This window comes from Austrofundulus limnaeus, unplaced genomic scaffold (assembly GCF_001266775.1).
Source record: "Austrofundulus limnaeus strain Quisiro unplaced genomic scaffold, Austrofundulus_limnaeus-1.0 Scaffold453, whole genome shotgun sequence".
Taxonomy (NCBI): Eukaryota; Metazoa; Chordata; class Actinopteri; order Cyprinodontiformes; family Rivulidae; genus Austrofundulus; species Austrofundulus limnaeus.
This window is the reverse complement of record NW_013952855.1, coordinates 392244-405652: the sequence shown is the minus strand read 5'-3', so window position 1 is coordinate 405652 and position 13409 is coordinate 392244. Positions and strand designations below refer to the sequence as shown.

The 13409-nt window shown below is 39.0% G+C and overlaps 1 protein-coding gene across 2 annotated transcripts in view; it reads right to left on the bottom strand.

Annotated features, from left to right (window-relative positions):
• Positions 1-4077: 4077 nt before the first annotated feature.
• Positions 4078-13409, bottom strand: part of LOC106529583 (protein crumbs homolog 1) — a 62172-nt gene continuing 52840 nt past the window's right edge. For both annotated transcript variants that reach the window (XM_014025050.1, XM_014025051.1), the window contains one exon: positions 4078-6997. In XM_014025050.1, the coding sequence (XP_013880504.1) occupies positions 6776-6997 (222 nt within the window). In that variant the 3' untranslated portion in view covers positions 4078-6775. The remainder of the gene's footprint in view (positions 6998-13409) is intronic.

Here is a 13409-nt window from a genome sequence, read left to right as displayed (position 1 = left end):
GCAGTTTCCTGTCTCCAAAATGAGCGTACGCATGGGTCAGAGCTGGCGTGAGGGACCGCACATTTTCAAGTTTGGAATTTATAAATCACAACCTTGGCGTAAAAAGTGGCGTACGCAAGTTTCTGGGCTCAAATTGTGCCTACCTCAGTTTTATAAATCCGACCCCAGAGCCTGTTGTTACCTGAACAACAGTCTGTAGGACTGTCCCGCTGGAGGGAGCTGATGGACTGTAGACAGGCACGGGAACTGACGGCCCAAATCTTAGGTTTGGGAAAGTTCCCATTGCCCTAACAAGGAAAACTGTAAGTACACTGGTTGGAGTCCTAACTTGGCACAATCTGCTCAACCACCACAAAAGGGTGATGGGACTCCATGACAATGGTCTGTGTGATGCCTGTGGCATTGAATTAGAGACCTCTTTGCACTACTTAGGCCATTGTCTGGCTCTGAGTGGTCAAAGGAAAATGATTCTTGGGGACCCCTTTATGGACCCTGAGAAGCTCAGAACACTGAGTGTTTCTAACTTGGTGTCCTTCATCTGAGGGATGAGAAGTTTTGAATAAAGACCAGTGTCTTTTTGGGGAAAGCAATCGGCCCACTTAGGAGGCCTCCATTCATATGGATTTTACATCCATCCCCACCAACCATAAACATAACCATAGTCCAATCAATCAATCAATCAATCAATCAATTAATCAATCAATCAATCAAACAATCAATCAAATGGTAAATGGACTGTACGTGTATAACCCTTTTCTATCCAACTAGAACACTCAAAGCGCTTCACACTACAATCTGTGTCCTCATTTACCCATTCACACAGCACTCTATTATATCTCTACAAAGCTAACATGTACAATCATCTATGGAGACAATCAGCACTTTAAATCACATTCATACACTGATGGGACACACATTAGATGCATTGGGGTGAAGGGTCTTACCCAAGGACACAACAACTGAGACAGCTGGACGGGGGATCAAATCAGCAACCTACTGGTTTGAGGATGACTCCCCTAACCCACCCCAAATCAAGAATCTTGCATGACAGGCAGCAGGTATGGATATTTTTTTAAAGATTATCTTAGAGGATTTGTGTGATCAGGCCTGGTTTCACTGTGTTTTCCTATTTGTTTGTTTTCTTTTTTCTTTTTGTTTAACTGCTGATGATGATGATATCTTTTTGTACATCATGTTTTATTGAACATCTCAAGATCCCTAGGGTTCGAGAAGAAGACGTTTTCATTGAAATGCATTAAAGATTTAGCATTCTATAAAAATGGTTTTTGCTCACAGAGTTTTAAACTGAAATCTTTTCATGCTGAGAAGGGACTGAATGTTTTGGTCAAACCTCATAAATGACCTTCTGCACAGCTTTATGGGATACAAGGATGACAGGATTTTTTTCAGGCCGCTCCCTGCTTCAGGGTTTGTCACAGCGAGTGAACTCATATGAAGTTTCATACATGTCAAGTTGTACGGATTGTCCGTAATTTACATGGATTTTCCATCATTCTGCAGGCATATGGACGTACAGAGCAATCTCACTTTTTTTTTCAAGTTTTAATGATTTTTTTCAAAACCTCAGTTTCAGATGTCAGAGCCTGTAGGATATAATAAATAAATAAATAAATAAATAGCAACAAATAAGCATCTTCCAACCAGTTCTGCCGCTAGAAAAACCCAGCATGGGTAAGAATAGTACTGATTTTTTGGGTGCCCCTTCTTAAGGGCCCACCAGTGGGGCAAATAAATCATCAATGCCAGGTGTCCAAGCCACACCTCTCTGTCCACCACTGATTCCAAGTTTCCAGCTTTAACAGAGCCCATGCTCCCCCACACAAAAGAAATACAATAATCTTTTAGTTCAGGAAAAGAAGCTTTAGCAGGTGCTAAATGTTTGGCAGCACGACGAATCAGTGGTTAGTACTGAAGCCTCACAACAAGAGGGTCCTGGGTTTGAGCCACAGTTTGGACCTAAGGTCTTTATGTGCAGAGTTTGCATGTTTTCCTCATGCTTGCATGGGTTTTCTCTGGGTACTCTGGTTTCCCCCACACCTCAAAGGCCTCCCTTGCAACAGAGATCAGCGATCTCAATGGGTTTAGCCTGGTTAAACAATGATAAATAAATAAATAAATAAATAAATAAATAAATAAATAAATAAATAAATACTGTAAATTTAATCAATTAATTAATTATTTCATTAATTAATTATTTAATTAGTTAATTAAGTAATTAATAAATAAAAAGGTAATACAGAAACATCAGACCAAAATACAGAGAGCACATTTGTAAACACAAGACTACAAACCAAACAAGTTAATACAACATATTAGTAAAAACACCAGTTGTTACAGAACCATCTCTGGGTCATGCCATGTCATTACAGCATGATGCAGCTGCAGATGGTGCAACCAGCTGTACGAGCAGTCTGCATCCGAGGCATCAAGCACGCATCAAGCACTCACAGGCAGGATTTTACAGCTCTGTGTGAAACTTTCAGACAGTAAGAGACACGTTAAAACAAGTCAACCAAAGTCATTGTCTCCTATTTGTGTTCAGGATGTGCTAGTGAGGAACATCACCCTGTCAGCATTCACAGAAATAGAATAGAAAGTGATCTTTGGCTCCATAGCAMACAAGATGAAAATGATACAAAAACACAACAGGAGTAAAATGTTTACACTTTAAAATATATGAATTAAATAAAAGCAGCTAATTTAATCTTGTCTTCTGGTAGTTGTGAATTGAGAATGCTAATGGAATTTGGAATAAAGGATTTTTTTGAGTTCGCCTTAAGCTGAGGGGACTCCTAAACTTGAGAAACTAAAAGTGGCTGAAACAACACGTTCTCACTCCCGACTCATCAACATATTGACACTTGGTCAGGTACCGCCTGCTTCCGATTTTGATGCGTTGGGTACCCCCCTTGGGTACCCCCCCGCATCAGTCATTGCCGAACACGGCTTTTCAGGGTTGCGCCACATAGTGGTCTTTGGGTTGGGGGTCCATGATTAATGAGGGATCAGAATTAATGGTTAACTTTAGGTACTGAAGTCAGGGATAGGYTGTATATGGCTAATAGAAGTTAAATTTAGGCTCTGGGACGGTTAGTTTTCACACATTTCCTACTCTTTTCAAAAACATGGCAACGCACTCCTCCTCATCTCGTTAAGAAATGACGCGAGGGGTGGGGGGGTACCTGACGCATCCAAAACTGGACACAGATGGCTACCTGACCAAGTGTCAATATGTTGAGTTGGGAGTGAGAATGGGTTGGCTGAAAAGAGAAAGAAATCCATCTAACTGTCCTCCCTATCCTGTCCTCCTGTTTGATTCAGCAGGTGGGCTGTTAGGAGAMTCCTCATATGTGTAATGTCAGCAATAAACCGACAACTCTAAACTTCTGAGGAAAATGTGTTGCAACCCATTCTTTCTTCCAGTATAATTTCCTTAATTTCACCATATTAAACATTCACTGCTTTCACTGTTGATACATACAGTAACTTTAGAAGGACAGTAGGACAGAGTTAGAGCAGCAAGAAAGTGGCAGCATGGGATGCTAATAGCAAAGCTAACTTTTTGTTTAGTAGAATTAGCATTTTCACTAACTTTAGAAAACATTTAGCTTCTGCTAACTTTAAGTTCAATATCAAAATTCCCATGTTTGTTTCCTGGCTTTTGTGTGTATRTAGCATCTTTGACATTTTGTGTGTTAAAATCACTTCAGTTGTAATTGTCTAAGAAATCCCACCTCTTAAATTTGAGTAGTTGTTGGTTTTATTCCCATATAAAAAATTAAATAAACCCCTGATTGTCCACACTGGATTGTTAAGACTTGCTTTGACAGGTAAGATATTGACAACTCATAAGTACTAAAAAGTAAATGCTGTGCATCACTGCAGTGTCTTTAGAGTTCTGATCCACTGCAAATGTTTGCTGCATGTTTCCCCATGTCTTAAATTTCCACTTGATCAAGTTATTCTGACATAAGCGGTTCCTTTTCTGGCTCCAGTAACGTCCACRTACAAAGAAATAACTCTTGATTTTTAACTCGTGGAAAAAAAGTGCACAACTTTAGTTTGCGTTTTTTTTTATTTCTACTTTATTGCATCTGAACTAAACATTCTTCACAAACTCTAGACCACAATTTTTCTGATTTTTTTCTTGACAAAATGACCACAACCACATTTCTACAATTAAATACTGAAAACATCTTGGAAATATATATAAAAAATAATAATAGAGTGGTTTGGACTTCTTCAGCACATATACACACAAAATGTCACAAAAATATGAACAAAAACACTATTAAACAGTAAGAAAAATGGGTTGTGTGAATCGTCACACAATGCACAGTGATGGTAAAATACAGCAGTTAGTTTTATGACTCCTATGAGAGAGACCAGAACTGTCTGGATCATTTACATCCAAGAACCCCGTCCCCCTACCCTCAATAAAAAAATATTTTATGCCCATTTACACGTTATCCAGAGAATCTCTCTTATGAATTTCATCCTCAGAGCTTCAAGCAGTTTCCAAAAGTCCACCCCCCACATGTTCTGCTCAAAACAGATGAATTGTTCAGGCAGACAAATCTGTTAAAGAGTTGAAGATTGAGAAAAAGGAGTCTGCCTCTGAGAACAGTTATAAAAATGTCACTGTTAATCAGAGACCTTGTGTGTTCCTGCAGGTATAACTCCTCCCTGAAGTAAGACAGATGGAGAAATGTTTCCCTGTTTCATCATGTAAAACCAGAGTCAGTGTTAGAATTTGCACACAAAGGTTCTCCTTTTCTGGGCCTTAAGTGATGGATTACAGGCCCCAAAACCAACAGATGGTGGATGTCAAACAGCTTTAGAGATTGATTCCTTGTCCATGTGAGATTCTTTCCTCCCAAAACAATCTTTTTATTTTGTCACTGTTAAAACTATCCCAGTGAACTCAGCACATTTCCTACGTCTTAAAGGAAACAGAAAATGACCCAAATGGCTGTAGTAACTATGCCTTAATGTGGCGCTGTAACACTGTCTCCACAATACAACAGAAACAGAACATTTTATATTTAACTTTGTTCAGACTGGAAAGACAGGAAGAAAAGAAAGACAAGAAAACAAAAAAATAAATATCTTTTTTTCTGGACTCACATCAACGTCAAACTTCTACTTTGTTAAACTACAGGATAATTGAAAAGAGGATATTTCAAACTACAGGATGATAATGTTGATAAAACACGGGCTGGTATGAGACTCTGGCTTTGAGCAGAACACCAGGTTTTCACAGTTTTGGGATTTAAAATAAAAAGTGTAAAACAGGCTTTCATTGCTTTTTTTATAACAAATTGGACTATGAATACAGCTGTATGAATACATATTACCTCAAAGATTATTTTATTTGTATAATGGTACTTTACTATAAAATGATTTATGATAGTTTAATTTTGATGTACAGACGTAAATAAAGAGACTGATCTGGGGACAGTCACTCTGTAAAAGTGTCGACATGTTCCTGATGTGTGATCAGAACTTCTGAAAAAACATTTTAAACAGAAGCTTTGWAAATAAATGTAAAATTTAAATTTATAATTTCAGCTCAAAAATCAGTCAACCTACTGTGTTATTTTTATTAACAAAAGTTAGCATGTTAGCAGGTAGAACACATTAACACGCTAACTCATGTTGCACGCAAAGATTTGTAAGCTTGATGCAAACATTTGTTGCAAAACAGCATTTCCTCTTAAATAGACGTGGCTGTGTCATCCTCCAGGAAAAAATGTACAACTAACCTAAAAATAATTTTACTGAGAACAACAGTTTAGAGGAACCTCCTAAAAAACTCTTCGTCTCCAACGTGTTTTATTTTAACAACAGGTACTGTGYGATGGAAGAGTCAATGGCTTCAACACTGTAATGATTTAACATGTTGACACTGGTGATCAGCCTAGGACCAGCAATCAGTCCAAACCCAGGGACTTATTGGACACATTTCAGACCCAGAATCCAGAGACAGTCAGACATTTCCTCACAATGTTCAAAGTTAATCAGGTTATTTTTATACACAGGTATGAATCTTTTAAAGCTCCTCTAGTTTCCTATGCTTCTAAATATTCAATATTTATTGTATACATTCCTGCAGCCTTTGCTTGTTTGTGTTGACAGTTTAAGAAATTGATAAAAACATTTTTGGCTTTAGATGATTCAGTGAGATACATTACGTGATTTGTGTTCATTGAAGTAATACAGTAAATGAAGGTTTTACTGGCAGCACATACACAAACATGTGTGTGTCTATGGGTCTGTCGCTTGAGGTCATAGGGTGGGTTAGGGGGTCTACTACACCTTCAAAAGGTTGTGTTTAGGCTGTCAAAACAAACATGTAAGAGTAGCAACTTAACTTTTGTTCACTCTGGAACCTGGTTTGGTAGAATTCTAGTGGCTTCAAAAACAGTTTCCATGTAGATGCAAGGCTGAAAAGGTAAAAAAATAAAAATGTTCCCATGTGGTCGGGCCTCAGTCCTTAAGATCCAGAGTTTCAGAGCCCTGTTGGGGTCAGTTCTGACACTCTCCCCTCTTCCTAAGAATCAGTGTAAAACTGTTTCTAGTCTTTGTGGAACTGTGAGAGTCCAGCATCAGTAGTTGTTCCAGACAGAGGGCCTGTCATGGGCTTGCCCTCCATCTTTCCTCACTCAGAGCAGTACGATCCTTCAGAACAAATGTTCTCTCGGTCCATAATATGCATCCTTTGGATGTAGGAGTGAGCTGAGGCTTCCCTGCCTCAAATCAGCCTCTCCTCTGGAGGCACTTTCAGGACACTGCCCATTTCCAACCTGGCACCAGCAACCTCCTGAGAGCTGGGGCTGTACGTGCCCTCCGACTGGCGCTTCTTGCGTGCCGTCATGGCGAGGAAAAACATCGTCAGGATGGCTAATAAAACACATAAGGTGATGAGGGGGATGGTCACTGCCAGCCAGGGGACCTGCTCCTTATGGTTATCTTTCTGCAAGAACGACATGAATTTCCAAGTTAAACACTTTTTAAATGACCTTTTTTTTTCCACTCTTGAAAATGTGATTATGCTGCAAAAACTGTCCATCTAACCAGGTCTTACAATCTGATTTTGTTTTGAGACTGATTTCCTAAACAAAAGCAGAATTTGGACGATTAATAAACTTGTTAGCCTGGAAATTTGACTCAAATTAAGAGAAAAAAATCTACCGATGGAGAAAGACTATTACAAGAGGCAAGATTCTTGAAATCACTTAAAGGGGCTATATCATGTAAAATGAACTTTTTTGAGTTTTATATCATGTTATAATGTTATACTCTCATCAAAACCATGTTCAGAGTCTTACTTTGACTCATTCATGCATGTTTGAGAAATCCTGTAGTGTCCTGAGGCAGCCAGGCAGGGGAGCAAAAACCACTGGTTGGGCCTAAAACTGCTTTTTGGGATCATCTCCTCCTCTGGACTGTGTCTCCAAGCAGAGCTTCCTCATCACAGAGCACACACACCTGCCCGTGCTGAAATGGGCGGGACAGAAGTGGAAGGAGGTTCTTAAAGAGACAGAGGCTAATTTCAAGGTGTTTAGAAACAAATATGATGAGAAGTTTATTTTCTATTTAAACAGCATTTTAATAACAACTGAAGGTGACATTGTTACTTTATTATGGTATAGAATTTAAATATATGCCTGAGAAACACATAATATTGCCCCTTTAATTTGACTCAGATTTTCCTTATTTCAAGAATCTTACCAAGTGCATTGTCTTATTTGTCTTGTGAACCCTGTTTGTCTGCTAGGAAATAATCTCATAAAGCCCTGTACAGAACTGAGTGACACTTTCAGAAAAAACATCACTGGTTGTTTGCAGCTCGTTAACTTTTAAAGTCAATTAAAGATGGTCGTATGACTCATCACTCTTAACATACTTTAGTCAGTGTTACAGATATTGAGCTAAAACTTGGAATGGTAGTACCTCATCTTCAGYATATATCTAAAAGTGTTACACTGCAAAAATTAGCCAACTAAAAATAAGTTTAAAAACTACTTAAATCACTCTGAGTCTTCTTATATTAAGTGAAATAATCGCCAGTGCATGAAGACATCTGCACTTGGTAAGATGTCTCAAAACAAGATCAAAAATACTTTATGGTTGATATAAAATCGAAAAAACCTGGTTAGCTTGCCAGTTTTTTTATTTATTTTATGTATTTTATATGTATTCCTCCAAGAAGTGTTAGTGTTAGACCTGTCATTCACATTTGAAAGATTCAAACCAGTTCTATCACATGGACTTCAGATAGTTTTTACCCAGCATCACTTTTAATAAGACAGTTGTTCCATTTGTCACCAGATTTTCTGAACTGCAGGACATTTATGATGCAACACTGTTCACCGTATGGTAAGCCTCCTGCAACACTCTGATGAAAAACTAACCATGTCACTGCAAGAGCAGGTAGAAAGGAGGCGCAGGGAGGAGGAGCAGAATCCACATGAATACTTGACCAGAAATTCTAGCACTACAGAAATGTCCATTTAATTAAAAAAAAACATGGTTGATTTGTAAATAAAAATAGACTAAAGCAGAATTAAAATACTGAAACAAAGAAATCTTGTAAAACTGATTAAGTTCTTGCCTTTTTTGTGTCAACTAAAGTCTTTTAGTTATGCCATCTTGAATGGGATTGATTCAAAAAGTCAGTCACTTGTTTAATAATTCATTTTTATATCTTTCATTAAAATCAGTCCAGCGGTTCATGAAAAATGTTGCTAAATAACAGAGATAAATACACATGATGTCTTTCCTTTTTAGCAGCAGGAGATAAAAACCTTAAAGCTCCGGATGGACGTATGATGGATAAGAGACAACTTCATAAAAGCTTTATTCATCCTGACTGATCCTGAGAGGATCTTCTAAGATTGGGATAAACTGTCTAAATCTAGTAGTGCAAAGGTTGTTGGGATTTACTGAGGAAGACTCAAAGCTGCTAACATTAACACAGCTAAAGCAGGTTACAGAGTCCTGCTCTAAAGACTGAATTAGAGTATCTAGAAAAAAAATTCTTGTGAAAATGCAGTGTGGATGCTGAGTGCTCAGTGACTTTGCTGATAGTTACTAATAAATGGGGAAATGAGTTGAATACTAGTTGACTTTAAATATTAGTTGAAATATTTAAATAAGAGAAAAGACACAAGGTGCAGGACAGACAGGAAAAGGAGTAAAATGGAAAAAAGCATGAGGCATTATAAAAATATGAAAAAGCAGTGGTGGGCACCAGACCGCTAAAGCGCAAATCCGCTAATTGCGGACCTAAATACAGTATTTCATTTGCGCTTTACCGGTCTTACTAATTTTTATAATGCATAAGTGGATTTGCGCTTTCAAATATTAAAATGCAGTACCRCAGTATAATAATAACTAATTATCTACCAGTCATCATTATCTTGAACAGCGGAAGGTAAGGCTGTCAATGAATCACATCACACGTGATCTGTCCAACAGCACCCTTCCCACATAAACACACTTATTGTGAAGGTATACATCCTTGTGTACTGTTGCTTTCGGCCACAGTTCTGATTTCCCACAATGCTTTGTGTCTGCTTACGTAGCAGGAAGGCAAAAGCAAAAACGGTAAACATTTGTAATCCATACTAAAATTTTGTATGTATTGATTTATTTTACTTTACAATCGGAGGTCCTTTTTAAAAAAATAATAAAGTTTAAACACTGGAGCCCAAAAGCAATCAGCCAACGGTGTTAGAGACTCATAAATGTTTTAAAGATGTTATGCTGGTGAAGACTGACATCTAGTGATCAACTGGAGCAACTACATGGAAAACGTCCTAATCCAGGTAGAAAAAAATCAAAAAGAAAAAATAAGTACCGTATTTTTCGGACTAAAAGCCGCACTGGACTATAAGCCGCACCCGCCATTTTAAAAAAAAACCCGTGAACATTAGCATATAAGCCGCACCGGACTATAAGCTGCCCCCGCCATTTAAAAAAAAAAACCCGTGAACATTAGCATATAAGCCGCACTCCCAACATAAAAAAGCAGTACCCCAAAAATTGTCATCAAAAAAGTGAATTCAACATCAAAACATAAAAAGCAAACCTTTAGGAATTAAAGTTCGGAGGAATACGGTTCATTTAACTGACCTTATTTTGGTAGTTTTCTTTAACAGTTTCTGGTCCAACAAAACCTCTCATTCATCTTCCTCCGGCGCACTGAAACCATCGAAGTCCTCCTCTTCAGTGTCGGAGTTAAACAAGCTCAGAAAAGCTGCGTCACACAGCGGTATCTGTTCAGTGTTGCTTTCTGTGTCGCTGTCCTCCCGGGCTAATGCTGGCTCTGAAGCTGTGGTGTCCTCTTCACGTAGCAGTCCAGCCTTTCAGAACCCAGTGGTGATGGTGGACTCATCCACTCTGCTTCACACTGTTAGGATCCACTGGCAGACATCAAGAAATGACTCTCTTCGCATTCGGCCAGTTTTTGTGAATGATTTATTCCTGTCAGTCATCCAAGCCTCCCATTCAGCYGAGTGCTGCTTTAAATGCAGATTCACACTGTTGTCCAGGGGTTGCAAAAACTTTGTTGTATCTCCAGGAATAACAGCAGGAATTGAGTTTATTTTCTTGATGGCTGCTTTCACCGAATCCGTGATGTGGGCCCACATACTGTCCGATATCGTGTCTGTCRAAGATCCATCGTGTCGTGTCTGCTACTAGCTAAAACAAAATGGCGCTACACCTTCGGCTAAGCTGGCAGTATGGTCGCTCGGCTGTCGACCGGTCGACGAGCTGTTACGTGGTTGTTCGGCGTTTGTTTTCGCACTGACCTTTCATAGTTCCCCCAAGAAACCCAGAGCCCAGCTGCTGGGAAAGCCCTCCAGCTCCAGCATACGTCACTGCATGGGATTCCTTCCCGGGGAGTGCAATGCGGGAAAAAAAAAAAAGTCAGCGGCTCTTCATGCAACGTTAATCCACAAACTGGTCCTGGATTAAGCTCCAAAGTTTTTATCAGTCAGATTCCACCATGAAAAATGTCTGTTTTATCCCCTTTTGAGTTTTTGGCCATTGACTATCTTTAAATCDCTGCTTCCTGGTACAACAGTCGGCTCTGGAAGCGATCGCTTTTTTCTTTCTTTTTTTCCTTTCTTTTTTTGAAGCGAGTGTTTGAAGCAAACGCAACATAAGAGCCCCCTGGTTGCTGAAGAAAAAAAATCCATGTATAAGCCACATGGTTCAAAGTTCAGGAAAAATTTGCAGCTTATAGTCCGAAAAATACGGTAGGTCCTCTGGATGGGTTCTTCTTTAGTGAAACGTTTCGTCTCTCCTCCAAGAGACTTCTTCAGTCTGATGAGTTTCAGGTGAACTGGAAAACTTTAAAATTCAATGGAAACATGAAAAACTTTAAAATCCAAGCTCTTATTTTGAAGGGAAGATACTAGTTTCCTGTTCCCCGTGCTTTCGTTTCCCGTTAGTCCGTCATGTACCCAGAATGCATTGCTTCAGTTTTCCAATAAACTGTTTTAAAATTACTTTATTGATGCTTATTTAATGAAAAATCTACAACAAACAAAAGAAAGAGACAAGCAGCCAAACTAACAATCCTCATCAACTTTTTAAAGAAGCAGCCAAACTAGCAAGCCTCAACAACGTTTTAATTTGTACACCATGAGCTAAAGTTCTGGTTCAGGAAATCAGTTCCCCAGCAATCGGCGGTAGTAGGATTAAACTGTACAAGGGTTTRTACACTGCTAGCTGGCAGTATKGTGCATACTGTACATGAATTGTCAGCTAGTAAATGTCAAATTGAACTTGTGCTTTAAAATTAGGTTCTGCTAATTTATCTATGACATAAGCATTTTCGAAGTTGGGGACCTAAATATTTTCAAAAGCGCTTTAGAATTTGCAGAGCTAAGTTTTGGATTAGCGCTGCCCACCACTGTGAAAAAGCATAAGGAAATGTAAAATGCCCAAAAAGGACACAAAAGACAAAAAAGGAGACATAAAGTAAACAAAGAAAAAACATAAAAAGACCAAAGATACAAACAGAAACATACATGACTGGACGGGACATCTGAGGAGATGAAAGTGATGCAGAGGGAGACAGACAGGACTCATAAGGAGGCCACAGGAAACAAGGACACAGGAAGGTAAAAATGAAACACAAATAAGCTGAAGTCGGTCTCAATAAAGAGTTTTAAAAAACTCTAATATCTTAATGCATTTTAATGACAAAGAAAAGTTGTAAATAAAACTAAATATGTGAAAAGTATAAATGTTAGAAAAGCAAAAAGTCATCGTCAAAATGTCCTGAAGGAGTTTAATATTTTAATTCCTGAGTGGCTGAAATGTCTGAAGTAGCTGCAGTCTGAAAGGCTGACAGAAGGAGCTGCAAAGCATGAATCAATGCTGCCTCAGCATTCACGAACTATAACCCCTAATTTACACTAGATGCGTCTCCACTCCGCTGTGCTGTGGTCCAACCTCTGCAGCAAATACACACCCATTATAATCAATGAGAGGATTTACACTGGCTCCGCAGGGTGGAGGTGAGCGGACGGCGATCTGACAAAATTTGATGTGATCCTATTTTTGCCGGATGCAGGAGCTGCACATCACACCAACAGGAAAAGGAACAAGCACAATATTCTTATTTTCAAAATAATTCACCAAAAGCAGATTAATTTTGTCAAAATCCCAGCTATATAAATAACTACAGTATATGGATATATATTTACACAAATGCTGTCAGAATGTATTTTTCTGTTTGGGAAGCAGATGGCAACATGTAGCATGAAGCATATGTGTACACACATGATACACATGGGTTTTTGAAATCAKAAGTTTCAAAAACACAACAGTGATGCAGYTTCAACTTAGCCTGGTAAAAACCAGCCTCTTGTTCTTCACTTTGCTTCATACGAGGGTCTGGACTCTCGGCTATAGAGAAGCAATTCTTGATGGAGGCGTGGCCTCTGCTCAAGTTTAAAATGTTTGGATCTGTTGGCTGGACATTTGTGTGCCAGCTCCACTGTGAAGGAAGCTAAGCTAGAAAGCTAACCAGAAACTGCATGAGCTGTATCCCCTACTGAGAGGAGAGGAGTACCGAGCTGAACGAGATGACTAAATGAGAGCTGCTGCTTTGTCAGACAAATTTATTTTAATTTGGAAGCCTTATCAACACAGACTGGCTTCATTCACTTCCTCCACTGTCATTGATAAACTAACTAGCAGACACTGTGCAGAAAATCAGTGTTGTCTTTCAAAACTCCACCTTCTGTTCTCTGATTGGCCTGAATGTAATGCTCCCGAAGAAATCCTTGTCTGTGGGAGAARTCCCAGAYGGAGCAGTGAAGGTAAACTAGAATTGAGCTGAACTGAGTAGGAAGGCAAGGGCC